The following is a 27,887-nucleotide window of genomic DNA, read 5'->3' on the forward strand; positions in this document are numbered from 1 at the left end:
CCGCAGGGCTACGCACTAACGACACTCAAATCAAATGCGATAATCTATGACCCGAGGGGCAGACAGGACGCAAAAAGGCTGTCATGAAAAAGAAAACAAAAAAAAAAACAAAATCAGAAAAAAGGAGAGAAATAAGTAGCCGCACTTTATATTTATGAGTAGCATTCGCATGCAGCTTTAATGGCCAAGTGGCTGGCCAGCTGAACGACAAAAAAATAAGTAAATATGCGCTAGTCAAGTGTGAGACCTGGATATACCCTGTAACGTAATTGTTCTGAAATTTTCTCTCTTGTCTTTGCTGTATAGGGTTTAAGCCCTGGATGTCGTGTGAGCTGTTCGGGCGCCGAACTCTTAGCCTTCAGCTTACCAAACACAAACTACAATAATGCCTTTTCCATTTCACAAGTACAGGGTATATGAGCGAAGTAAAAAAAAATTGCTATGAGTAATGGAAAAATGAGTGACTCGCCATCTGGACAGGGGACAGGTGGCTGGTGGAGAGCTGGTGACGCCCACAAAAATACATTTCCTTGGATTATTTAACTACTATTGATGGCGGCGACGGCAAACGGCAGGACATTGAGTAGGACCCGGGACAAAGGGCGTAGAAACGTCGAAACTCTGCTGAATGAATGGATAAGTGAAAGGCAAACGAACGAAGAACAGAGAAACGAAACGGAATGAATGCCACGGGGCATGGGGGAGGGGGAAATAAAAATAAAACGCAAAGGGCGCCCGCGGCCCACCCAAAAAGTGGGGTTGCAAAGCGGCGGGGGCGTGGCGACAACTCGTAGCACAGAAGCCACGAAAACCAATGCAGAGGAATCGACAATCAGCTAAGAAAAAAAGAAGCAAAAGAAGAAGTACAAGAAGCGATTTTGGGTTACCTGGGGGCAGACAAAAATAAAAAGAAGAAGACGTGTGGCAGAGGCAGAGGCAGAGGCAGAGTAAGGGTAGGCCCGGTTCGGTTATTTATTTGCTCGTTTATTTTCAGCACTTTTCGACGCATTTATTAGAAGTTGTTGCCGTAAGCGTTGAGCAAAATAGCAACAACAAATACAACAACAACCGCAGGGAGCAGTAAAAGAAGAAGCACTTGCCACTTGCTATTTGGGGCGGAGGCGATTGCTGTAAGCAGGGTATTACGAAGGTGGGTGGTTGCCTAATGGCTGCTTAAACAAAGAAATGCTTAAGCAAAAAATATGAAAGACAAAAAATATATATATTAGGTTAGACACGCACGCGAAGAAGAGTACAAAGAAAAGCTGAGCTATAAAAACCTTGACGATATCGGCGCCATCTAGCGCTGGCAATTTGAACTAGCTGACACGTTGTCAGCGTCAGGCGTTTCTTGGCGAATTGAAAATCATTTGTAAATCAAATTTGAAAATGCTGCCTGAAAAGCAGATAAAAGGATGCACATAACGAGGTGGCGGGCGTCGACTGCTTTAAAGCAGGCAAAATCTTATGGGGGAGGGAGATTTTGTGTATTTGTTGCTGTGGCAACGGGAAATTTGTCAAATTCAGCGAACATCATTCGTCATGACTTTACTTCATGCGCTGATTCCGATTCAATTGGGTTTTGCAGATGGAGCTGGGCAGATATGCGGGCCCTTCCCCTAGCATTCACATTGGGTTTTGGTTGGGATTATTGGCAGCGAACTTGCGTGGGGCCTGACATTGGGGCTTTGTCAGGATAAGCAGGGCAGAATGTTGACTGCTGCTCCTTCTGCGGATGATGATGCTGCGGTTTGCCGGACAGACAGACTGACTGACTGACAGACAGACAGACAGAGCTTAGCTTGACTCTCGACTGTCATTCACGAACTTCTTAATTGTTTGTTATTAATGATGCCATTGTTGTTGCTGTTGCTGTTGCTGTTGCTGTTGCTATTACTGCTACTGCTGCTGTTGGCTGTCAAATTGAAAATGACAAAAATGAATGGCCAGACACAGTCAGTTAAGCTTTCGACTGACTTTGATGAATGCCGCCTGGCAACCGCCACAACAAAACTAATTGATTGCCCCTACCTATGGAGCTGGCCACACCATACACACACAGAGACTCTCAAAGCACAGCCTACAAAAAGCAATCGCAGCAAATTAATACAAGCACTTTTCACGCCAATCACACACACAGCTACACAGAAACATACACAGCCAGTGTCCATCGAACTTGAGCAGCTGAGAATCACAGAGAGAGGACAAAGCATAGTGCGTGCTATAAATAAATTGACGCTCGAGCAATTTTCAATAAATGGCAGCACTTGTCTTTGGGAGTGTCGCCCAATCCAAACAGACTGCTTGACAATCAATAAGGCAAAGCGCAAGGGGGCGCAGTTGTGGGGCTCGTAGGGGGGTAGCTCGTCTATTATTCGAGTTAATAGAGGTAGTTTTTTAAAGTGTAAAACGCTTGAAAACCATTTGGCTTTTTGATGGGCGCACATAAATTTGCGATTATGCGGTTCATTACATAACGAAGAGCTCTCATCGATATAATGGGCACAATTTGCAGACTTTTCCAGAAACTTGCTTTGCCTTGGATTATGTTTATGCTTTGGCAAATATTTGTTTATGCGTCTAAAGTCGCTTTGACTTATCGATGTTTGACTCGGAAATGGCACGAATATAAAATATATACTTTAACAGTTTACAGTTGTTGTCACCATTAACATTTCAAGACTATTTTAAGCACGGGAAATGCGCAGAATTAGTAAACATTATTTGGTGTTTTAGCTTAGCCGGGATGGAAGGAAATTGATGTAGTATATACCGAATCCGCATAATTCTTCATATTTTAGAATAGTGACTTAATTCGGAGTATAGATGTGAGTCTACCCGTCAACATAGATGAAATTTGTATGATACGTAAAAGCGAAGTTAGTAGAGAGGGGGGGTAGAGTTAATTCGCACCAGTCGGATAGGCAGCGATGAGAGCCCAGGGGATTAATTCCGCCCGCGACCTGCCTGGTTTCCCATGTCGAATGATGAGAAAGCATTCATTTTTAATTGCACTTAATCTCGACTCTTTATTGCTATTATTCTCAGTATTAGTCTGGCTGCACCGCTACTCTTAATTATCTCCATCTAAGCTCACTAGTGCCCACGCTTTGGCATCTCCTCTAACTCGTAATTGTAGCCATACCTTAGCACTTCTACGACCCCTAGTGTTCCTTATAATGTTCTATTACTCACGGTTGCTTGATTCAAAGCGAAGTTGATACGCAGAGAGGGCCGAAAGCATGGCAAAGCTTTCGACCCACTCTCGAGAACTCCCTACTCCTACGCTCGTCCTGTTAATGTTACCCTAGCCAGAGTTGCTATTAACTTAATATTTAATCTGCCCACTTCATTCTTACATATGTTTTTCTATACCTATTGTTATCCTGCGACGTAATGTTACATAGATTTTATCTATGCGCATAGGTAAATGTTTACAGCCATTTGTTATTTTACTTTAAACTTTAAAAACGAGGGAGAAATATTTATTGCCGTAATACCGTATCCTAGAGAACACTATTATTGGCAATGTGTCCAGTAAGCCCCATGTTAATAATTTTGTATGGTACATCTAATTCACACCAGCCACTCCCAGCTGGCCAGATGTGTTGTGTGCCCAGTGTTAAATCTATGCCCAGGTACTCACCGTGGTTGTGGCCTGCGTGGTGGCCGTGTGCGGCGTATAGGCGGCATATGCCGGTTGGGGCAATGGCGCCGTATAGCGATAGGCCTGCTGGGCGACCGCAGCGGCGGCAGCGGCAGCAGCGGGTGCATAGCCCTGCGGTGTCCAGCTGGTTGCACCGCGATAAGGGGCGCCCGCTGCTAGAGCGGCGCCAGCAGCAGCAGCAGCTGGGCTGGTCATGGCCGGTGGACGCTGTGGGATGGCGCCTTTGAGTGCTACGGCTGAGGCGGTCAACGGTGCGCCGGGAAAAGCGCTTCGCGGCGTTGGCGGTGCGGCTGCGACGCTAGCGGCACTGGACGAGCCCTGCAATCAAGAGAAGAGGTGAACTACTGAGTGAGATATACATTGTATGTAGGGTATGTGTGTATGTGTGTGTGTGTGTGTGTTTTGCATGCATAAATAATGCAGCGCATGGATTTTGGTTGTTTTTCGGCTGTTGTTGTTGTTGTCATAAATAGAAACCACAGCACAGCAGCTGGCTCTAACGGTTGGCGAAGCTTTGTTTACCGCTGGCAAAAACCGCCATGACATCCGCCATGACACTCACACACACACACACACAACCACAGATAGAGGCTGCAGGTTTTTTTTTAGTTTATTGAGTGCCAGCTCGTCACAAAAACAAAAACAGAACAAGAGGTAAACAACAGAGCATGGGTCATAAATAAATTTTTGCACTACGTGTGGGTGTGCGGCAGATGCAACAGTCGTGCGACAGCCTCGTGTGTCTGTCTGTGTGTGTGAGTGTGTGTAAGTCCTTGCTGGCTCGTCGCGCTTCCTGTGCTCCAGTTTTGCATTGCAAATGCATTTGGCTAGCAGAAGCTTTTGGGCCATTTCTTGCCCTGTTCGTTTTTGTTGCCAACAGGCTATAAACACAAATAACTCTAGGTTTTTCCTTATATTTTTTGTTTTATATATCAACTGATATATTTGAATGCGCTGAACTGTGCACACACACACACAGACACACGCACATACAAGTTTTTTGCACTGCAGTTTACAAGGTGAATAATTTCGTGTTGTGAATTCGCATTTCTTTCCTCTAACCATTTTTTAGTTTTGATTGCAACCACAGCTCGCAAATTTGTTTTTGCCGAAAAACTCAAAAAAAGGCCAAACCGGAAACAACAAAACGCCATTTTGTTTGGTTGATTGGCTCAGCGGATGCGAATGATTCTCATAGCTTGCTGCCGCGCTGCAATGTGCAACTCGCATCGTGCAACTCGCAACGTGCAACTTGCAACTTGCGACTTGCGTTGCGTGTTCTTTGATTTTTTCGACTGCGAAAAAATATGGCAAATGTTTGGATTTGGTTTTGCGTTTTGTGTATTTCAACGTCGACGCTGGCATTCAACATTGCCAGTTAATTTTTGTGTGCATGCAATTTGAATGCGGTTGCGCCACTGTCGAAGTGATGGGGCAGAGGCACGTCGGGAAGCGGGCTGCTCTGTAATTTGGCAGCAAAATGACAGAGGCAAAGTAGAAAAAAAAGTACAGCTACGCTTTCAATTTGAGGTGCTGCAATTTGTGGCGGTTGTATGTCAAGTTCTTGTTGCCACAAAAAGAAAAATAAATAAATAAATAAACATGCAACTTGAAGTTGCCGATTGCAATGGGTTTTGAGGGTACATATAGTAAAGGGCGGGCATATAAAGAGGTATGTAATTGGTAATGTTACATTTTAGCAGGTGGATAATCAGATCAGCTGGAGCCTTAAATAAAAAGCACGGTGAATACTATTTGATAATTGGGATCTGTACATACAGATGATTAGAAGCTAACAAATAACTTTTTTGATAAGAATAAATTGAATAGTAGATATTTACTCATCGCTGAGGCCATGAGAATAGTTCGAATGTTGAGCTGAGTTGTTTTTTCACTCACCTCTCAGCCTGTTCTCACTTATTATTAACCTTCGATTCTCGCTCTTAAGTGTCTCTGTTTACCTCTTACTAAATAATATACGTTTTACCGTACTCTATCTATTTTTAAAGCCCTTTTCGCACAACTTTATAGTATACCATTTTTTCTCACTTTTTGTTAATCTTACACAATCCTAACCCTAGATATCCCTCTCTCTCTATTTCAAAATGTTCTTTGTTCCATTCTCTTCTACTTCCTCTAGAGCTACCTATCATACTTAGAAATCGAATCTTTTCCTTTGAACTATGAATATTATTGAAATATCGTCCAAATTTCTACTAAAATGTTATCTATAGATACCTTTAATATTTGTAACTGAAGATGTGGCACCTCAGAAGAGATTGCTAGCCAAGAATTTACCTAAACTGCCACAGGATACGCTTCCGTATATGCACATATAACATTTTAAGCCATATTACGCCCGCCTCCTTAAAATCGCAAGCTAATAAGAAGAAGGAGAAGTTTTACGGTTATGCGCATATCCCCAACTTCCTAACTCCCATCAATTGCTTCAATTTTGGGCCATAAAAACGAACTGGCAAACATTTTAAGCGCACAAATGCAATAAATTTAAGCCGCTAAATTAGACACGTTTGGCACATTGTGGGAGCCGACACCCTGCCCCTCCCCTTACCCACGTAACCAAAACACCTACACTTATATAGCTAAATATATATGTATGTATATATACTATATATACCGGTGCAATTGCTATCGCTCGTTTCACGACTGTCGCAGGCCCCGCACTTCAGCCCCGCCGCCTGGTGGAAATAATCATAAAGGTAATTATTTTATCGTTCGTTGAAATTCGCTTAATTTCGACGTCGGCTGAAAAATAAAATAAAATACGAAAAAAAAAAAAATAAATGAAAAAGCGACGAGACCGACTAATGGAAAATATGAAGCTCAAGCGCCTAGTTCGGCTGCCTAACCAAAGGGACGTAAACATGGGCGCTAGGCGAAGGGAACAGGAGCGGAGGTGTGGGTGGAGGGGGGGAGGTAGGTAGCAGGGCAGCTGTGGCAGCGCAGCAGACAGCAGGAAGCAACAGGGCAGGGGGAAACGTGGTGGGCACAAGAATGAGGACGTGATTAATTATCAAATTGGGAGCCATTATCGCGTGCACTTCGTGGAGGGTGTTATAAAGTTTGTGGCACTCACAGACACACACACACACACACACACACTTACACTGAGTCACGAAAAAGGGACTCTATTTGTTGTCGCATGCTCTGCGCCTCGTCTCGTCTCGTCTCGTCTCGTCCCGTTTCGTTTTGGTTTTATTTTTGGTAATTTCGTCGCGTTTTGAACATTTTGTTGACGCTTTTGTTCTATTCTATTAGATATTTTCGTTCGCCATTTTAATGCAAAGAGCGTTACGTGCCACGCCCTCGAAATTTTGCTACTGCTTTCTAGATTTCGGTTTGGTCGTGCCCTGCTACTGCTACGCGCCGCGCCGTCTTCCTGCCTGTCTGGCAAAGGCAAACAGCGTTCGGGCCAAAATCAAGCGCAAAATATTAATGATAATAATTTATTACGAACTGACAGGTAGACAGGGCAAAAGAGGGGGAAACTGTCGCATGAGGAGGAGATGGGCTGCAGGGAGTTGTCGTTGTCACGCCTTACTCATGGCCACTGATAAACGCTTTGTGATTAGCGCTCCAATTGTTGTTGCTGTTGTTGTTGTTGTTGTCGGGTGCTGCTGCTTCTCGACAGCCATTGTCATTTTTATTGTCATTTTGTAAATTTATGCGCAACTTCGAGTTTGGGGTTTTTTTTTTTTTTTTTTTGAGTACGTGAGCTTGTATAATTGGTTGGGTTGGGTAAAGCGTGTGTTTGCACAGGCCAGAAAGCCATTTGGGCCCGCACAACAGACAAATATTTCCACTTTAAGCTGACTTTGTGTATTTAAAGTTTTTTCAAATCTATAAATAAATAAAAAAAAGGTTTATCTATGCGAGTTGAGCTGCATTATAAGGCATATTTATAACGAATGCCTTATAGAAAGCCCAGTAGCTAACTTTCCGAGGTCAAATTAAACTTTTGATAGTCTGTATAGAGGTGCTTACATTTTTATAAAAATGAGTCTGCCATTGGAAATTAGGATTTTTAGCTCGTTACAATATGTTTAACTAGCTTAAGTTCAAGTTAATACTTTTATGTCTCTTTATGTTAACCTTGTTAAACTGAAACTTTTTTGTAATTTCAATTATCCTGTGAAATCTGCGCAATCTTTTAAAGTTTCTCGTTTTTAGCCCCAAAAGTCCCATAAATTTCATACGATGTTTGTAGCGCGTGCCAAGTTTTCTTTTTGTTGTTTTAAAAACTGCACTTAAAAACTTGATATACAAAAATTTCAGGCTCAAATTTCAAATTACTTAATGCAAAACTAGTTGAAAGAAAGCAAAAGCCGCGCTGCAGGCGGTTCACTTGCCAATGCAAAGTCCAAAACAAGAGCAGTGCAAAAGTAGAATGCATAATATTTGCATTCTGCTTAAGAAACGTCTGCACACACACAAACACACATACACACCCACACACACATCGTATATATGCATTGGCAGGTTGTGTGACTCTTTGCATAATTCATATTTTCCAACCACTTATTGTTTAAACTAAATAAAGCAAAAACTTTTTCCATAATTAAAACCGTCGCCAAAGCTGCAGAAAGTCGCTGGGGGTGGCCGGGCATGCCCCACCCCCGCCACCCTGCTCCATATGCGCTGCGGAAGAGGCGCAAAAGCAGAAACAAAAGAATTTTCCTTTTCAGTCGCAAATTTTTTCCCTTTTTGTACCCTGGCGAGAAAAAGTGCGCAGGGTATATGAAAATTGTTTCAAACTAGGAATGCAATAGCAAAAAGTAGCTTTTTTTGCTACAGGGTATCTACATGTCGTTGCTCTCTATTGCTAATGCTGCTGCGCTTCAGCCTAGCCCATTTAAATTCTATGCGGTAAATTAAATATTGTATTGTCCTCGCATTGGGCATGAAAATTCGCGAGTGAAAATGCGCCACATAATAATCAAGGGGTGGGCGTGGCATGGTCCAAAAATAGCAGCAACTAAAATCGGCAAAACAAAAACGCGACAGGAGCCGCAGCTAAAAATGAAAATGAGCGAGAGCCAACATAAGAAAATAAAAAAAAAAACAAATGCACATTTTGTTGCTTTTGTTTTTCTATGAATATGCACATGTGAGAGCTTGTGTGTGTGTGTGCGTGGGCGTTGCATATATGCAACTTTTTCAGCCTATTTTGCATATTTCCTCTGACGTTTTCTATAGACCTTTATGCCATGCCCAACGGGCAGAAAGGGAAAGCATCCGAGCTGGGCATTTTTTTTTCGCAATTATTTTATTTCCATTTTGAATTTTCACTACTTGTTGGTATTTTTCATTTTGGTGTGCGCGCTCGTATGTGTGTGTGTGTTTGTGCATCCACTCAGCTTGAATATGAATATGCATATGAATAGTTCTTTTTGGTTTTGTGTATTTCTGAATGTCTGAGCAGTTGTTTATATACATTTCTGTAGTTTGAAGTCATATATTTGGTAAGAACAGTAAAAATAATACAGGTTATATGGAATTAAGGAAAACATTTGGTTATGTGAAAGTAGAGCGAAATAGTCTAAAAAACCAACAATTTTAATACATAATACTTTATTTAAGTTGACCAAATTGTTGGCATAGATTCACAAAATTAAAGAAAGTGGATGACTATTATGAGATTTTCCAAACAAATATGATGTCAGAAGGGAAGTCCTAATTTGTTCAAGATCTAGATTATTTTTAATGATATTTAATTCAATTACCTTAAATTCTAGATGATAAATCTTGGTAAATCTTTAATAATATCTCAAATTTGTAGAACATAACTAGAAACTAAAAGCTTAACTTCGTCTAGCCTGAGATTTTAATAAAATTTGTCATATTTTTCCTTCATACTTTTATTGTACTCACTAAATGAATCATATTTTTTATTATTTCTTCCTTAAGTTTATTTCGTCATTATTCTTTATTAAGTTATTTTATTCTCAAATATTCTTCCCTTATTTTCATAACTCTCAAGTTACAATAACCCTAGCCAGATCATAGAGCATGCTCTATTAGCATTACGAACAGCTCCATTAATTTACATAATTTGTGTTTTTTGTTTTTTTTTTGTTTTGCTTTTATTCACGTCAAATAAACTCTCAGCATAGCGTACAATGGCACATAATTCATTTCACAAATTCTTTAAAATGAGGCAATAAAAAAGTGTTTTATGTAGGAGCATTTGATATCTAAATTTCCAACAGAACTAAAATGTCTATAAAAAGGGCTCAAATGTCTACGAATTTCCATTATGCAAAGATAAAAGGACGCAGATTCAGCTTCAGTGGCTCAGTGCCCGGGCAATTCATCTCCATGCGTTTATTTTATGGGCACATCTTAGCCCGAGCCAAGTGAGGCATAAAAGTGGATGCTTTCCGGGCAACCATCACCCAAACCAAAGCCAAAAACCAAAACCCCTAACACTATAGACCCTAAATGTTCCGTTGGCAGCCAGCACACGCACACCTTTAAGGCAACCAAAGGACAATCTGCGTGCGCCAACGACGCGTGCAAGTTTTATGTTTCCATCATAAACGATAATATATAACCAGTACTGAGCACATTTAACAGAACCAAGAAAAGGAGAGCAGCAACAACAACAATTGACGCTGAAAGCTCATGCGGCGATACGCAACTGGAGACCTCAAAAGCAGCCTGCTCTCCTCTACTTAAGGTATAGGAGTAAAGGAGGAGATGTTAGGCAGGTTGGGAGGGGACTGCCACAGCACCCGTCTGTGCAATAATCAATTTAAAATTTTGCACGCCCTGCCTGACAGGAGGACATTCAACAAATTTTCATTAAATGTAACAGCTAAAAACAACAAACGCAACAACAACACGACTACAAAACGCTGCACGAGCGAAATCCAATAAAATGAACGAGTTGAAATGTCGCAGCGAGCAGAGACGTCTGGCCAGAGGGCTGGGGCGTGGCTGGGCGTGGCTTAGCGTCAGTCGTTGTCGTTGTGATTTGAAGATATTTTTCCTTTTTGGCAACAAGAATAGCAGCAGCAACAAAAATAACAATTGCAGACGGTGTTGGCGAAAAATGAAATAAAAACGAAATACATAAAAAATGACATTTACGACAAAATTACATTTCCCCCCCAAACAAAAAAAGAAAAGAAAAGAAAAGCAAACAAAACGCTTGCGAATCCTTGTTTAGTTTGACGTAGGAATTGGAACTACGTAACGGGTTACGTTTTAAGCTCGTTACGTCTGTTGGGGGCAGCAGTCAAAACTTTGCTGCTAAAATGATTTTGCAGTGCCTTCTGCAAACTGAACAGCTGCTTGTTATTTATGTTCCGGACAGCGAAGGCGTGAAAAAGAAATCAGCGATAAATATTATGTAGACATAAGCTAGAGACCAGGCGAATATCTAATACTCTGCCAAAGAGCAGAAAAGTTTCAAAGAATTAGCTGCTTAGCAGGTTTACCAAAAGCCTCAAATAAGTTGTTATGTGTAATGAAAAACTAGAAGGGCGTATTTAAGTAATTAAATATTTATTCTAACTAAGATTAATTTCCTTTAGCTTTTCATTCAGCTCTCAGCATCTAAAGGCTGTAAGCTCCGAAAGTTTTCATTTTATGAGAGAATTTGATTAAGCAAGTTAAATCGAAATCCAAATTTAGTTCTGAAATATTCTTTTATGATTCATGCTTTGCTTTACTGACATACTTAATAGACACAAAGCCTTTAAGGCAATTCAAATGGATTAAAGTGCTCTGAAAATTTAATGACAGATTTACATTTTGTTTATATTATGTTTTATTTAAACTCTTTGCCAAATAGACCCTGCCTTTAAATGCGGCCTCGGCCATTTAAGACTCGTTCGAGCTTGCGAAATCGGAATCGAAATGCGGCTTAAGCGCGGCCTCATTAGCATGAAGGCAACTTCGGCATACTCTATCTAATTTAAAGCCTGAGCCTTGATGTATAGTATATTCAAATAATTTGCAACTTTTCGCGCATTCTCTGCCCTCAATCGCTATGCGAATCCTCGCTTTGCTGGGGCGGCTTCTGTTATTTATGCCACGTATTTATTTTAGGCACAACATAAAATTACATTTCGGCGCTGCTGCAGCAATTGCAGTTTGGGTTTTTTTTTTCTGTTTGGTTTTGTTTTTGGCCTTTTCGGCATTGTTGCGGGCCAACTTTTTGGATGTAGCTGAAAATTATTTTGTTAATAAATTCAAATGCAGCTGCTAAGTGCAGTTGGGAGTGTCGGCAGCTGGCCAAAAGCACGACTCATTTAAGCCATCATTTAAGCTCGTTTCCTGTGGCAGTCACGTGCGCATCATAAATTCAACGCTCGACAAAAATTACAATTTTAGTTTTAATGAAAATTGTGCACTGCAATTGTAAATGTTGCACGCCGCGCCTCCGCTTTACTTTATTTACTGCTCATTTTTATTGAATTTTTAATTTGCTCGCTCTCATTCGCTTTGGCCACATTTAGTTAACATTTAGTTCCCTTCGGCCCCAAAAAGTAGGCTATGAATTTTTATTATCGCATAAAATGCGCCAATTAAATGAACAAATGACAAAACATTATTGAACATTATATAATTATGCGCACAGTTTCGAAATCTAATTAAAACACATTTGATGGACTCACTGAAGGTGTGCAGCGCGAGAAAAGCACTGAGTCAATTTCCTGTTGTCCCGAAAGCCAGGATGTGCATGCCTAATGCTGAGTGTGCTCGACTCAGCTTGCTTTAAGCAACTCAGAATCATATGTTTATTTACGTAATAGAGCCAGGATTCAAGCCTAAATTCACAAAGGTCTCTGTTCCTTATATATACCTTTTATTTATAGTTATTTTGATATACTCTCATAAGCCATGGCCATATCAACTTGGCTGTTGATGCTGATCTGGAATATATATACTCTATATTGTCGGAGATACCTGCTTTCCACTTATAGAAAGAATGTGCCTGAGTATTGTTAATAAAGAATATACCCCCCTTCTTTGAATTCCTCTTTGTCTTCTACTGCCTGTTATAAGATCTTGCCCACAGTTACATCTCTTTTTACACATGCTTCTGCTTACAGGGTATACATAAACAAAACCCTAAACACAATTATTCAACAGGACAAGACACTGTGTCTCACTGCGCTGTGTAGGTTCTGTATGTGTGCGTATGTGTATGTGTCTGTGGTGTCGTTGTGCGTGCTCATTCGTCAGCGCGGGCGACGCTTAAATTAAAATCTTTAAGCGGCTTTATGGTAACAAGGCGCCCATTTTGTTGGCCATGTAATCCATGCAAGGCAATAAATCTTTGTGGCCAAGCAAAACGGAAACCAGCTGCAGCTTTTCTTTAGCCATTTCAGTCGGGCAGGGGGTTTTTTTGTTCTCTCTTCGCCTTTTTTATTTTGCGTTTTGTTTTGCTGGCCTTTTGTTGGACTGCGAAGCGTCTGCGTTTCGCTTAGCTCAACATTCAAACCGCAGACGCTGCAGCGGCTACATTTGTGGAGCGGCTTAGCCGAGCGGGAGCGCATCTCCTACACTCGAGGCTAATACAAAACGCAAAATTTAATTATAATTTCTGGTTTGCCTCGGCTCGCTTTTCAATTGCGCTCCCCTTTTTGAGGCTTGCCAGGAATGAAAATTTATGGAATTGCTGTGTGCCTGCTGCCTATCTATTGGGTTGTTATGGCAACTGTTGCCAGACGGCTGCACAAGGACTTTGACTAGGTGTCTGTCTGCTCGAAAGAATGTACTATTTATGGGGTGTGTGCCTTGAGGAATCGAAATATAAAATTTGATTTCTAATTAAAACTTGTGTTTAGTGAGCCAAAAGCCTCAAGTGTTGTATTTTTAGTCATACCCTGTTCACACAAGTGGAAACGAGTGTGTACTAGCCGAATGACGTCACATTATCCTTGGCTGGCATTCAATAAAGTATTTACAATCAGTCTGTCAGCAGGTCTCATGTATAGTAGGGATTATGTTGGGCATTCGTGTTAACAGGAGTCAGCCTGAAAAGTGTTCAACAATGCCAATTCACCCTATTAAAAAAGTATCTTCGCTTCTTTAAATTAGCTTAAGATACTTGGTATATACAGCCGTTTATATCTGTCTCCACACATTCTTTAACCTTAGTATTTTCCAGGTAAATAACCTAAGGTAATGATCTCTATAAAGAAGCTTACTCAAAGATTCCGCAACGACGCCCACAAGTCGTAAAATCCTGAACTTTCCACAGAGCCAGCTTAGGAGTAATTACTTAAGGACAGGTTTTAGCCAGCACAAAGGTCGCTAGCCCCTTTTTAGCTAGAGTTTTCTTTTTTTATTATTGCCTTATTATGTATACCAGGAATCAGAGACGAATATTGGCCAAAAACAAGGCTTAGACTATTCTACATAGTCGAGTTCTCCTTTAACGGTCCCTTTTAATTCTCTAATTCCTTATAAATAACCCACTTCAATAATTCTACCCAACTCACTTCATGCGAATTGTGATATGCTCGAAAATTTGTAAGGGGAATTTCTATTTTTAACTGAAACTCGATATGAATTTAACAAATATATTAAAATGCAAAACACGTTTAATGGCTGTTCAAGCATGACGGGCAGTCTAAACAAATGTTTGTCGTTCAGTCACAACAAATTTTAAAACAGGGAAAGCGAATTTCCCCCACCACAACATCAACAACAAGTAACTCGAATTCGATATGGTTGCGATTACTTTATAGATTATGTTATGGCCAGGGCTCATATTTCAAAGTTGGCAAACAGTTTGGCTCTGCAAGGACTTCGACGATGGCATTAACCCGGCATTTCTCGAAGCGCCTTTCACCTGCTGAGACCTCTTAGCTCTTACGGTCTGCTAAGCCGCAAAAAAAAAGAGAAAAAAATTTGCGGAGCAAAGAAATTGTATTTCAATTGGCGGCTTGAGGCCGGGAAATGTTGTTGACAGCATCGTTAGCGTCTAATTAAAAGCATAGACCCAGATTCGAGAAGTGTGCAGCTCGCTTGTTCTTCTTCTTCTACGTCATGGCCAGGGTTTTTTAGTTGAGCCAGAGCAAATGTTGTTTTAATTAAAAATAATCGGGTTTTGTTCGCAAATTGCAACAAAATGAGTTGACAAAAAGTTTTTTGGCGCGTCGCATGCAAGGCCAGAAGCACACAGACACACATGCGAGATAAGCTCAGCCGCCATTTTGTTCATTTTGTAAGACATGCGGCAGCTACGTGTCGGTGTCTGTGTGTGTGCGCGCGCGTGTATGTGTGTGTAAAGCCAAACAAAATGAAAATGTCACTGCATATAAAGGCAGGAAAAGCGTACGTGACTCGCATTGCCGGAAATTAAGCGGTGTCCCAACACGTCCAATGCGCAACACAGTCAGGGCAGGGCATGACAACCATGGCTTGCTGGAATAAGGGGGGCAGGCATTGGCAAGGGGAAGAGGCTCGGTTTGAATTGCTGCCTGAGGCAGCGAGCAGACGACAATTGCAAGCCGCAAAATGTCGCTTGTTTGTCAATAACACAATGAAAATTCGTCGAAAATGTAAAAGATGGCGGGACACAGACGACGCAAATAAAACGTAGCATACTTTTGAGGGCAAACCAATTTAATTCATTAATTTAAAGCATAAACAAATGAATCAGGCTCTATGCAAAGTCCTTTCAGTTCATTTGTTTGTATGTTTTGTTGTTTTCAGGTGGTTTTTGCTGCTGCTGCTGCTAATGCTGATGCTGTCATGTTGCCAGCTCGTGTCAGCAACTGCAACTTTTTGGCCAGCTGCTGTTGGCAATTAACCAACTCATCGAGCCCAAGCCCAGTGCACTCACGTATTGTCGTAAATCCATGTCCTGGCCAGAACTTGCCACGCCCAGTCTATGTGCCACAAATTGATTGTAATTGCGATGCTCAGCATTCGTACTATGCAAATTGAAATGCAATCGCAGCAATGAGATGCGCTGCAAACGCTCCCGAATATTGTTGTTGCCGTTGTTGCTGTTGTTGTTGTTGTTGTTGTTGTTGTTGTTGTTGCTGCTGTTGCCTTTGTTTGTCATTATTTTTGTAAACACTCGCGTGGCAAAGTGCTGAAGCGTTGAACACACACTGCCCATGGCAGGGCATTGGCTTTTGTCTTCAACACTCAACACGGTGCCTGCTCTGGCATAAAGTTCCACTTAAACAATATAAGGTAAACGAAACACTCGCAACAGACTAAACAAATGTTGCCAGTAAACACAACAGCCAACGGGCTGCGAATGAAATGCGATACTATACGGAAAAGTACGCATCAATTGAAACGGCGATAAACGATAAACACTTGGCTCAAGTTAGTTTGCCGGAAATGAAATTAAGGAAGCATTGTATATAAGTGAGGCAGTAAATGACAATCAATTAACAACTCAAGCGACACATATATTAAATACAGAAATATTATGAAATTTGACAACTAAATAAATAATTTTTATTAGTTTGTGTTAAGCGTAAGAATACCAGACAGTATTAGAATGTTCATTTTTGGTTTTTGTTTTGAGTCTCTCTTTCTTTTTATCCCATTCACAGGCTTTAGACAGGCCTTCAAGTGAGATGAGATTAGCTCTGGCAGCTTGAATCTCAGGTTATCCAAAAACTAAGAATTCCGGGTCCACTGCGCAATATTTAAACACATTTTTCTTCACTTCAAACACGTAAAATCCTTATATACATTAAAATTTCACACACCAGCAAACGTTTATGTGTCTTAAAATATGCATAGGAAAAGTGGAGGCAAGAGAGCAACCCATAAAGCACTTAACAAGCCATAATTCAAGCGAACTGTCCCTTTGTTAATTTCTGCATATTTACATATATTATGCCCAGCCCTCTTACACACACACACACACACACACACACACAGCAACAAAGCCCAAGCAGCAGCTAGAGGCTCTTGGGATAAGTCCTTAACTATTTGCTGGACAAGAATTGTAAAAGGTTTCCAGCAAGCTAATAGGACAGAGCGAGCAAACAGATAAGTTGTGTTGGGGTTTTTGCGCATATGAAAAATATTTGGAGCACACTTTTTTTCGACTTTGGGCAACACTTTAATAAAATGTGGGCAATTATTTAGGCTTTTAACATGTCAGCCACGTGGCGCAGGCAACACAAATCGGAAACGGAAACAGAGACGGACGCACACATGGACCATCAGCCTATGTGCATGTGTGTGTGTGTGTGTGTGTGGGGCATTTTACGAATTGAATTTTGATTTGGGTTGCCATTAAAGCGAATTGCTAACAAAATGAAAGACATATTTTTGCTCGAACGCCTCAAAAAGTGAACCCCACTTCCATTCAGCGAACATTTAACGCTACATATGTTTGAAATGGCAAGCGCTGCAGGGAAGCGCAATCAAATGTCAAATTGGAGCAAAGGTTAACATTTGTCTGATTGGAAACTCAAGACTTTTAATGAGTTTTGTGAGTGGGCAGCTAAAGTCAAAGGTTTGGGCGTAACGAAACTTTTTTTTTAGATTTTACTCTTTTTTTTTTTGTAATGAGAAAAGGTCACGCAAATACTTGAGCATATAAATTACAGTTTGTTTACTTATTTAAACAGCGCACAAAATCAACGAAAAATATCAACATTGACATTTGATTCGATTCTGTTGTACCCAGCAGCTGGCAAATGGCTAAAAGGGGGTGTGGACGAAAGCAGATGATATCATTGAGCTGACTTTATGTGTCCTCATAAGAATATAAAACATATTGAAAAGGTAACTCTCATAAATGGATTGGAGATAAACAGCTTTGGGCTTACAGGGTATCAGCTCGTTGGGTTGAGTTAATCAGCAAAGTGTACTTCTATTTTGGTTAGCTAGACATCAATTATGCCGCTGGGCCCAAGACCCATTTTCAGTTGCTGTTTGATCAAGTCAATCAACGTTCTGATTGCTGAACTCGAACTAATTTGCTAAATTTAACAAAGCGCCGCTGTCGACGTGGCACACACCCCGCAGCTGTGTGTGTTTGTTAGTGTTTGTGGGTGTGGGTGTGAGTGTGTTGCCAACGGGTCTGGGCCAAGTTAATTACAATAATGAAGCTAATTTCGTTGTACGTTAAAAGGCAAAAAGGAAAACCACAAATTAGTGCAAAAATAACGAAGGACATTACACAGACACGCTGCGCCGCAGTGCGAAGGGTGAGCGGTAGCGCAAGGGTAGTGAAGGAGTCAACTTATCTCAATCTAAGACGCATTTTTCAGCGTCCTCTGCTTTTTGTCACAGCAAAGGTGGAGAGATGCTGCGGTTTCTGTGCTGCTCTTGCGGTTTTTCAGGTCAACTCAAAATACTCTCGGTTTCTTGTTTCTTATTTTTTTGCCCGCCTGCATAATTTATAGTCAAAGCTGGAGACCTTTTGCGCGCCACGCCCCAGCAGCCCCAGCTGTAAGCCAAACCGCCTTTGCGTCATTTTCACTTTGTATTTAATTAAGAGTGCGTGCCACTGCGTCTGCAGTTTAAGTTTTGAGTTAATGCCGCAGCCACGCCTACAATAAGCACCACCCCCAAAACAAGCAGCGAACCGACGCTTTACTGTCTGCCACAAGCGGCAGGTGGTGCGGTGGCGGCGGCGGTGGCGGTGTCGGGGCCGTGCTGGTTGCTGTGTGAGAGTTTGCCAAAGTTATTAACTGCCACTAATTACACATTTCGCTCCGGCTACGCATTTGTATGCCATGGCAGTTACTTTTTCATTTTTATATATCGCTAGATCCAAATGTAAAACCAGAACATGAATCCTTCATAATACACGTTATTGCTTTTGTTGTTGTTCCTTTTTTCCTGTTGTTGTTGCTGCTGCTGCTGCAGCCGTGGCTATGGCATAAAAATGCTGGTAATTATTGCTACGTTTTTTGGTTTTGTTTTTTTTTTTTATTATTTGTTGCTCGCGACCCTTGTGGTGCTTGGCTCTTGTCTTAATTACAGTGGATTATAAATATTAAAAAACGGAAGTCGTTGCCAGTAATCAGACATTGGCCCGGCCAGGACAGACATTTTTTTTTTTTTGCTATGGCAGAAAGAAATTGAGAAATGGCTGCTTAATTAACAAGGGAAGGGGCCCGAATAAGGTTTTATAGTATTGATGCATTCATCAGGCAGCAAGTAGAGAACTATGTATGTATTTTTAATGAATTTCATAAAGGATGTGTCGTTTGCTCTGAATAGTTACGATGATAAGGTAGCACTTTCTTTCTTATGGTTATCATTATTATTATTTGTCTTATATAAATAAAAGGGGTTATAAATATTAAAAAACGGAAGTCGTTGCCAGTAATCAGACATTGGCCCGGCCAGGACAGACATTTTTTTTTTTTTGCTATGGCAGAAAGAAATTGAGAAATGGCTGCTTAATTAACAAGGGAAGGGGCCCGAATAAGGTTTTATAGTATTGATGCATTCATCAGGCAGCAAGTAGAGAACTATGTATGTATTTTTAATGAATTTCATAAAGGATGTGTCGTTTGCTCTGAATAGTTACGATGATAAGGTAGCACTTTCTTTCTTATGGTTATCATTATTATTATTTGTCTTATATAAATAAAAGGGGTTTTATTTTTGTCTAGCTACGTTTAATCATATTTATATAAAAACTGAATATTTTATGCTTTATGACTTCAAAGCGTTTTGAAGTTGAATTTTTTAATCAAAATTCTCTAAGCTGAAATGGGAGCTTGGAATAAAAATTGCGGAAGCTAAAGCAAGAATGTGTTTAGAATTTAATAAAAGAAATATATATAAAACTTTGATTTTAACAACAGCTGTTGTCGAATGGCAACCAAAAGCAAAGTCACGTCAAACGAGGCTACTTCCAAATTGTTGGCAATATTTTTAAGTTAATGTCATGGATATGGCAAAAAGTGCTGTTATATACACATACATACAAATACTTATACATAGATATATATATAAATACTTATATCTGTATATAAACCTAGCACAGCCCCCGTTCTCTATGCTGTTACATTTCAAACACTGGCAAACATTTTACACATATGCCAGAGTCACGCTTACATCAAAATCTCATGTTGCCAAACACATTGCCGCCACCCCCTTGTTCAACCTGCCCCCCTCGAACATCCCTCGTGCTAACCACTCAACAGCAGCCGGTTCGCAATTGAGTGCTAGAAATTGTAAACCCTTGCAGCAGCCACTAAAAAGAGTAACAAGAGCCCAGGCATCAGAACAAGAACTATAAAGTGTACAAAACATTTTTTTATAGCTATAACAAGAGCGAAGAAAAAAACAATCATGTCTAAAAATAACAAGACATATTAAGTATGGCAAAATAGAAAAAAAAAATAGAAAAATAAATAAGAAAACGAGAAAAAGGCGAGCGTATACGTAATATAAGCTGGCACGCACACGTCGTCAGGCTATTCTGACAAGCTCTTGCCCGATTGAAAATAAAAATACGTTGCGGATGATAATAATAATAGAGGTAGAAACGCGTAATAGCTAAAGCAGCAGCAGCAAGCAAGAAAAAAAGAAAAGCCAGTAGCATCAGCACTTGAACAGGTATATATATATATATATGTGTGTGTGTGTAGCTGTCCTGACTTATGTCCAGCATCTCAGCAGCTGCCATGTCCTTCGCAGCTCAGGCTGAAGCACTGAGCAAGCAGAACATGACAAGCTGCGACCGACAACAAAGGCAACAACAACTTGTGAACTCAACTTTGACATTTCTGCATGTAATTCAAACAGCCGCCGCCCACTTCAAATGCCTAACAAAAGACAGCAGGCATCGTATGTGTACGGGGATCGGGCCGGTGGATTGGACGGGCATGTCCAACTTCCATGCAAGTTGTTTGCCGCAAAATGATTTATGACAATGCGTTGAAAGTTTTCAAAGTGTGCGAGTGTGAGTGTGTGTGTGTGTGTAGCTGCTGCTGCTGCTACTGCTGGCTAGCTGTCAATGCCAGCCACACCCACAAGCCGCCCACATCACACAGAACAAGACACACACACACTCAAGCATTGACAGCGTCTATTAAAGAGAGCGTCAGCTGCTTCCACATTTATCAGATTTTCAATTTTTAGCATTCGCTTTGGAATTGTTTAAAGTGAGAAAAGTACAAGCGCCAGCGGCAATAAGTTGTCAGCCAAAACGACGTCGCACATGTCCTGTCAAAATGGGACAACAGCTGCCGCAGCTGCAGCGGGAGCTGTGGCAGCCGCAGCGGCAGCATGCAACATCCTTAGGCCACTTACACGTACTCAAGAATTGCCAATCTTCAGCTGCGGCTGCGGCTGCGGCTGCCTTACATTTACACATTATTCAAGATGCAAGCAGCGTCTGCTCCACAGGATATTCGCTTGAAGTGAGTGTGTGTGGGTGGAGGGCGTGTCCGTGGCCTGGGCACGTCCCTCATATATGGCATGCCAACGCAGTCGCTGCACGTTGACGTTAATGTCCGCAAATGTTACCTGGCTGTCACAAGAGCCGGCACCAACAGCACACCCCACTCCAACTGTATATGCGAGTGTGCGTGTGTGTCTGTGGAAACAGGTACGTCCTGGCACTCACACCACACCCATTGTCGTATTTGTCTTATGAACTGTCAAACTGACATTCATTGACGCTTGACATGTAATAAACGAAACGAAACGCAGCGCAACGAAACGAAGTGAAATGAAACGCAATGAAACGAAATAAAATGAAAATGCAGCAGGGAATGAGTGAGAGAGAGAGAGAGACAGATGTGTGCGTGCGAGAGCGAGAGCGCAAACCAATTTTGACCTGTCCAATGTTAAGATGATATTTCCAACACAATTTTACGTAAATATACATAAATGATTGCATTTATTTTGCAGCGTGGAGAAACGTTAATAACATTTCAACAGCAAAATGAAACGAAATAAAACTGAAATCATTTTATCAGTTAAGCAAAAATGTCAAATTGGCTTAAACATTGCCAGAAACGAACAACAAAAATAGATTCAAGCTGCCAAATAAATAAAATATTGAACAACTGTGGGCGTATACGATTTGTTGAGGGTTGAGGCTGGGCTATGCGAATATTTTAAGGAAAATAAATATGTAGAAAATATGCTTGAATATAAAGAGAAATAAACTTTTAAGGGAGCTTAACGGCAGATTTTTACTTCAATATAAATGTGTATAAATGTTTTTTAAATATAAAATAAAAATAAAGAGCATAAGGTTAACAGCACCATTGTAACAGAGCCAAATGAGTAACATTATTTTAACAATGTTGACGAGTTAAGTTGAGCTTCTCATAGGACAGCCAAACGGAGGGTCATGCCTAGATCGACACGGAATTCATGCCGATCATATTTTATGGGGTCGGAGCTGCTATCTTCTGTCTGTTACATACATTTGCATAGCACAATTATACCCTTTAAACCCATTTTCAATGGGTTCGGAATATAAGCTCACAGAATTAAGAGAGATTAAGTAATTTAGGTTGGAAGGATTTCAGGATGTACACAAAAAACTTATGCTAACTATTTTCAAATGCTTATACAATTAATACAAACTTCTTTACGAAATCTACTGCCCGTCAAAAAGATTAACAATATTTGCCAATAACTTTGAAGGTTTTTGTAAGCTGCATGCCACACAACAGACGCCCCCCTGGCAACTGCTTGCCACGTCCAAGAGCCATGTTCATATCCAATCAAGAATTTAAGCAACATTGAAACCGCATTAAATCAACGTTGTGCTCAACACAAAAGCATTTTGGCATTTTTGAACTGCCCAGAGCAATGGCATGCAGAACCAAAGCAGGTGGTGGCCAAGAGCAGGGCACAGAGCACAATCAGAGTAGAAGTCGTAGCCAGAGTCGAAGCAAATTTTACAATGCAAACATAATGAGTTCGGGGAAATGCAAATAATTCGCAATGGAAATCATTATTGAGCACTGAACCAGACAGACAGACAGGCAGGCCAAACGGGCGGCGGGCAGAAGGGATTGCAGGACATGCTGCAGGTTGGTTTGCCTGTCGAAGGGTCTTAGTGGTTGCGCGAGAGAGGAAGAGAGAGAGTGAGGGGGAGGGTTGGCATTTGCTGCTGGTAACATTCGTGGAAATTCATGGGCAAAGCCCTAAATGGAAGTGCACTTTTGTTGCAACCAAAAAATTTAGCTGGTCTTTCCAGGGAATTGCCCAGCGAAAATAGAAAAGAAAATGGGAAAAAAACTCTGACGCCAGCGACCAGTGGGCAGCACTTGGTGGTTACAAGCTAAGAATTTACACACACACACACAGACGCACACCTACACAGACATTCACACACACAAACAGCGATAAGTTGCCAGCGCCTTGTCGTGGGCGATAATCGTTAAGCGATTTCATTTCATTTCACTTCGTTTTGTGTTTTTGGCGCTGTTAAATGAAGTGTTTAAAATTTACGATTTTGTGTAAATTTATTGCGCAATGCCAAAGAAACGATTGGTGGCCAAGCGGTCTAAGCAAATGGCCAGAAAACAGCTAAAACAGCAGCAAATAAATTTGAAAGCAAGAAACCAAAAAGCAGCTAAACAAAAATGAAGTCGAAAACGGCTTTGATAGCAGCTCGGGGAATCAATCTGCGCATGTGACTGAAGTATCTCGTATCGCGACTGATTGGATGACACGAAATAAAAACCGCACACACACACACACACCCGCACATACACAGGAAATTGTTAATGGCAATGGCTGACTGCATACTGCACCCACACCACCTGACCTGTTATACACTCACTGACTAAGCCAATTACGTGGCTGGCAGCCAAAAACAAAAGGACAATAAAGCGCCAGCTCGTAAATAAAGGGGCGTGGGTTTGGGATCTGTCGTCAGGCGGGGTGTTGCACAAGCTGCCCTCCCTCCCCCTTCACCAATGTTGGTTGCAAAGCAGCTTAGCTAAGCAGAGTTGCCAGAGATTGGCAGCACGTTACGTATACGCAGCGTGTGGCTTCGTTTTCAATAAACCGCAAAAATAAACTAACCCAAAATTCTTTTGCATACTTCTGTGCACAGCTGAAGTGGCAACAACAACCACAACTACAACAACAACAACAACAACAACGACAACGACAATGATGAGCAGCCACAAAGGCACTTGATGAGCTTTCCAATTACATTTAACTGTTGTTGTCTCTTGTGTTATCTGGCCTGGCTGTTAACTGTTAGTTGCCACTGTGCGCCACAGTTGCGCTAAGAAATTAACTTTCCTCTGTCGTAAAACTCAAAGCTCACACAATTTCTCTCTCACTCTCTTGACTCTCGCTCCCCGTCTGCCTCAAGAGCCGCAAAAATTATCATAAGTTTGCCATACGTATGCGGTAAATGAAATTTTTGTTGGGATTCAGCGCAATTTGTGTAATGAAAACAAGTGCCAACTGGAACGGGATGCAGAATATCTTAAGCACAGCTCTACGCAGCAATTTAATGAGTAGGCGGCAACGCACAGGTGTTTGCGGAACAGCTGCAGGTGCAGGCCATAGCCACAAATGGCTGATTTTAGCAAAATGTACCCGACTTTTCAGCTCTGGCAGCTTCTAAGAATGTTTTTAATTAAGTCATGTTGATATAATTGAAGCAAAAATAATGCAATGAAAACTCAGAAATTAGATTCATACAGAATTTTAAATAACTTAGTTTTCATTAGATTTTTTAAAGTTCTTCTGGCCTGAGGTCGTAATATTTCGCAACTAGTTTGATTAGCGAATCAACGAAACCTCCATAACTTTTTTTTAGAATTGCAACTGTCTGTTATAGAATCTGATCTACTAGGCATGTGCTTTACAGTCCTTTTTTGAATTTCTTAAACAGTTTCACAAATAAACCTTGTATATTCCATTCATTAGTTGACACCCGGGCTGTTAAACGTTCTTGAAATTTTTGTATGCGCATAAATTAAGAATAGCTAAAATTTTCGAAGTGATTTTCTGAAATGGCAGCTACCAAACGCAGTAAAGGAGGCGCCTGCTGCTGTCCACCACCAAAGCCCATACGCTGCGAGCCCACGTAAGAGAAGCACTCAAAAGTCCCAGTTTATGAGGATATGTAAATATTTGTGAATATTTTCAGCTTTTCGAAATCTGTTCGGTATTATGAAAGGGATCCGTGCTGTCACGAGCATTGTCGCATCTATGGCGTCCATGATGATCCCTATATGCGACCCTTTGATCCCAAGGAATGCGGACGATCACGCCGCAAGTTTATCGACAAATCCCTGGGCTTTCCGCTGGGCACCATATTCGGTTCGACGGCCACAAAAGCGGGCGTACCGAACTCTGAGGCCATTCGGTTTGCGGGCAATCTAAAGGCATTTGCGGCCACATATTTTACCAGACGCACGGAATGGACAACGGAGCTGATCGATCAGATTGTCGTCGAGGGTCAGGTGCTGTTCAGCGACTCGGAGGGCATGGATGAGCCCAATTTTAATCGATATCCGGAGGTGTACGACGATACCGAACAGATGGTAACACGTCATTTTAAAATCAATGATATTGAATTTGCTCTCGAATTGGATGCACCCTTCGAGCTGTATGGAGTTAGCAATAAAATAGGCAACTTGCGCCGCATCTTAAACGCCTTCTTTAAACGCCACAAGTCGGCCGTATTCTGGACACCGAATTGGTATTTGTTGATATGGAAGGATACGGGAGTTTGGATGGTGCTCGATTTGAATGGACGCGATAAGGATACACTGAAATCCAACCATGATGGCGGATATCCAATGCTGCTGGCCATGCGTTCCCTAGACAATGTCATACATCTACTAAAGGAGGAGAGCAATCTGGAGAAGTCGGACCCGTTTAAGCTGCGCGATATCTTGGTTATACGACTGGTCACACCGGGCCCCGAGGGACGCAGTCAGGAGCGTGAATTTGGGCCTCGCATGAGCGAATTTGATGTGATTGCCTCGGATTATGGCTACCTAAAGTCGAATCTGCATTTGACACTAAATCCAAAGGATGCGCTGCGCAATCGCAGCGCTTTGCCCGTGTCTGTGGCCACTGCATTGGCATCCAAAATCGATCATCCAGCCACGTGGGACATGAAGACCTACGATAAGGTCATCTGCTATGGCGTCAACATGTGCAAGAACTGTTGGGAACCGTGCACGGATATTAATCAGCCCATGGACTTGGATACGTTTCCGCGCCAGATTCGCATGGGCCAGTTTGTGGCCGAGGTGCTGCTCACACCGAACGTCTACGAGGGCTGGTGGAAATGTGTGCCCATGTACAAGTACAATGATTTCCATCTGATGCTGGAGAAGGCGCTAGATGAGAACGATTACGTCATCTTTCAGATCAACAATCAAATGTACTCGCTGTGGAAGAAGGGCGATTTCATCTACCTAATGGATCCCTATCGCCATCACATTGTGGGCCGCATACTCGAGGAGGGCGAAGATCCGAAGAGCGCCTCAGTGCGCATGTTTGGCAATATGGATCGCTTGTTAAGCGTCTTTCATCAGGTGCTGCTCGAATCGAATCGATCGGCCATATTTCACATACACACACTGAGAATACGCAACATCACCGAATGCCCACCGGGCACCGCGCCGATGCTGCTGCCACCTGACCAGGATGTGGAGGTGGCTTCACTCAACGAGAACATACGCTTCGAAGAGAACTACGACAAGTGCTTGGAGGACCTGGGCGCAATTAGTGATTACGAAGAGGATTTGGCATCAGACATCGAGCCCATCGAGGAGGTCAGCTCATCCGAGGAGATGGTCGAGGAGGAAGAAGGCGGCGAGGCTGAGCCTGGTGAGGGTGGCGAGGATGAGGACGAAGACGAATAAACTCAGATGGTCTTGTTTATATGAATTTCACATTTGGATCAATAAATTTAAGTTACGTTTTTTTTTCTTCTGGAATTTTAAATCTGTAAAGCTATCGATCGACATTAGCAACAGCTATGGATCGATAAGTATTCGATAATTTCCTATAGCCTTCAAAATTGTAATACATTTTTGTTCTTAAAAGTCAAGAAAATCTTTTTCGATCGATTTTTATCGGGACTGTTAAGACAATTGAAAGTCGATGCAAATTTTGCATTGCAAAATCGATCAATTGTTTATATTTAAATACTTTTGCTTGTACATTTATCATTTGTGAGCGGCTAAAACAGCTGCCTCGTTGCATAACTTGAGTTTACAACGAAACGTTTAAAACCAAAGTTCGATTACGTATTTTATTAGATGGCAATTTGGATTCGATGTCTGTTTGTATGCCAAAGGCCAACGTCCAAGCATCTTCAATGCATATATATATTTTGGTTTTAAGCGCAAAATTATCACTTACAGGTGCTCACCTGACGCACCGCACTCTACCCTCGCTTGTCAACCGGTTCGCTGGGTATTTTCCCCTCTTTGTTAACAAGCAAAAAAAAAAGAAAAAGAAAACATTTTGAATTAAATGTCACGTTGTCGTGTAAGTTCGCTTGTTCAGCATCAAGTGAAGGCGACTAAAATAGTACTACGCTCCTTGACGGAAGACCCTATATGATATGGGCACCTGACAGTGGGGGCGGGAGGGAACGGGACGAGACGAGACGAGACGGTTCGGGCCAGGCGGGTTGCATAAGTGTTCTAGCAGACACAAGTCCACGCCTTGTTCATGTATGTCATTAAAAGGGAACAAAAAAGAGATAAACGAGAAGAAAAGGAAAAGAATCGTTTGTTAGTTGCTGCCGGTTTTGCCTCTTGCCTGGAGGCACGCTGTCTGGCTAGGGTTCGGCAAGTGCAGTTGCAGGTGCCACAGCAGCCACTCCACACACACACACGCGCTCACACTCACATCAGTCAGTCAGTCAGTCAGTCAGTCACTTAGATGGTGGCATCTTCTGCAGCCTTCACCTGGGTAACGTTATTCGCCTCGTTGCAAGCATTGTTGCTGCCTCTGCTGGTCGCTTGCATTTTCCACAGCCCGCACAACAATAGCGGTAGCTGCCACGCCTTCTGCTGCTGTCCGCCTCGCCAGTTGGCCTGTCTTCAATGCAACGCTTTGAATTCACAAGTGACATTTTACAAAAGTCGACAGCGCGAAATTAATGGAAATTTAAAAATTGCATTTTTCGACATCAACAAATGCGAGTGTAAGGGTTTGTGTGCGCGGTTGTGTGAGTGTGTGTGGCAAGTGTAAGCTCTGTCGATGTGGTCTTGTCGGTGGCTCGGTGGCACCACCTGCCAGGCCTGCATAAGATAATAGAGACGACAACTTGGGC

At 41.8% G+C, this 27,887-nt stretch overlaps 2 protein-coding genes across 7 annotated transcripts in view; one reads left to right on the forward strand and one right to left on the reverse strand.

Moving 5' to 3' along the window:
* The window catches only part of shep (alan shepard), a 189,771-nt gene that overhangs the window by 73,154 nt on the left and 88,730 nt on the right, over positions 1-27,887 (reverse strand). For all 6 annotated transcript variants that reach the window (XM_070208221.1, XM_032435325.2, XM_070208208.1 and 3 more), the window contains one exon: positions 3,647-3,985. In XM_070208221.1, coding sequence (XP_070064322.1) covers positions 3,647-3,985 — 339 coding nt within the window. The remainder of the gene's footprint in view (positions 1-3,646; positions 3,986-27,887) is intronic.
* Positions 24,487-26,538, forward strand: LOC6624487 (uncharacterized). Its single transcript, XM_002046909.4, has 2 exons — positions 24,487-24,668; positions 24,732-26,538. The coding sequence occupies exons 1-2, from the start codon at positions 24,595-24,597 to the stop codon at positions 26,461-26,463; spliced, it is 1,806 nt and encodes a 601-aa protein (XP_002046945.1). The 5' UTR covers positions 24,487-24,594; the 3' UTR covers positions 26,464-26,538.

Source organism: Drosophila virilis, chromosome 3 (genome assembly GCF_030788295.1).
Source record: "Drosophila virilis strain 15010-1051.87 chromosome 3, Dvir_AGI_RSII-ME, whole genome shotgun sequence".
NCBI classification, from domain to species: domain Eukaryota; kingdom Metazoa; phylum Arthropoda; class Insecta; order Diptera; family Drosophilidae; genus Drosophila; species Drosophila virilis.

Coding starts and splice junctions, on each gene's coding strand:
- LOC6624487 (XM_002046909.4), top strand. CDS start 24,595: ATGGCAGCTACCAAACGCAGTAAAGGAGGCGCCTGCTGCTGTCCACCA. Junction 24,669..24,731: donor CCCATACGCTGCGAGCCCAC/GTAAGAGAAGCA, acceptor GAATATTTTCAG/CTTTTCGAAATCTGTTCGGT.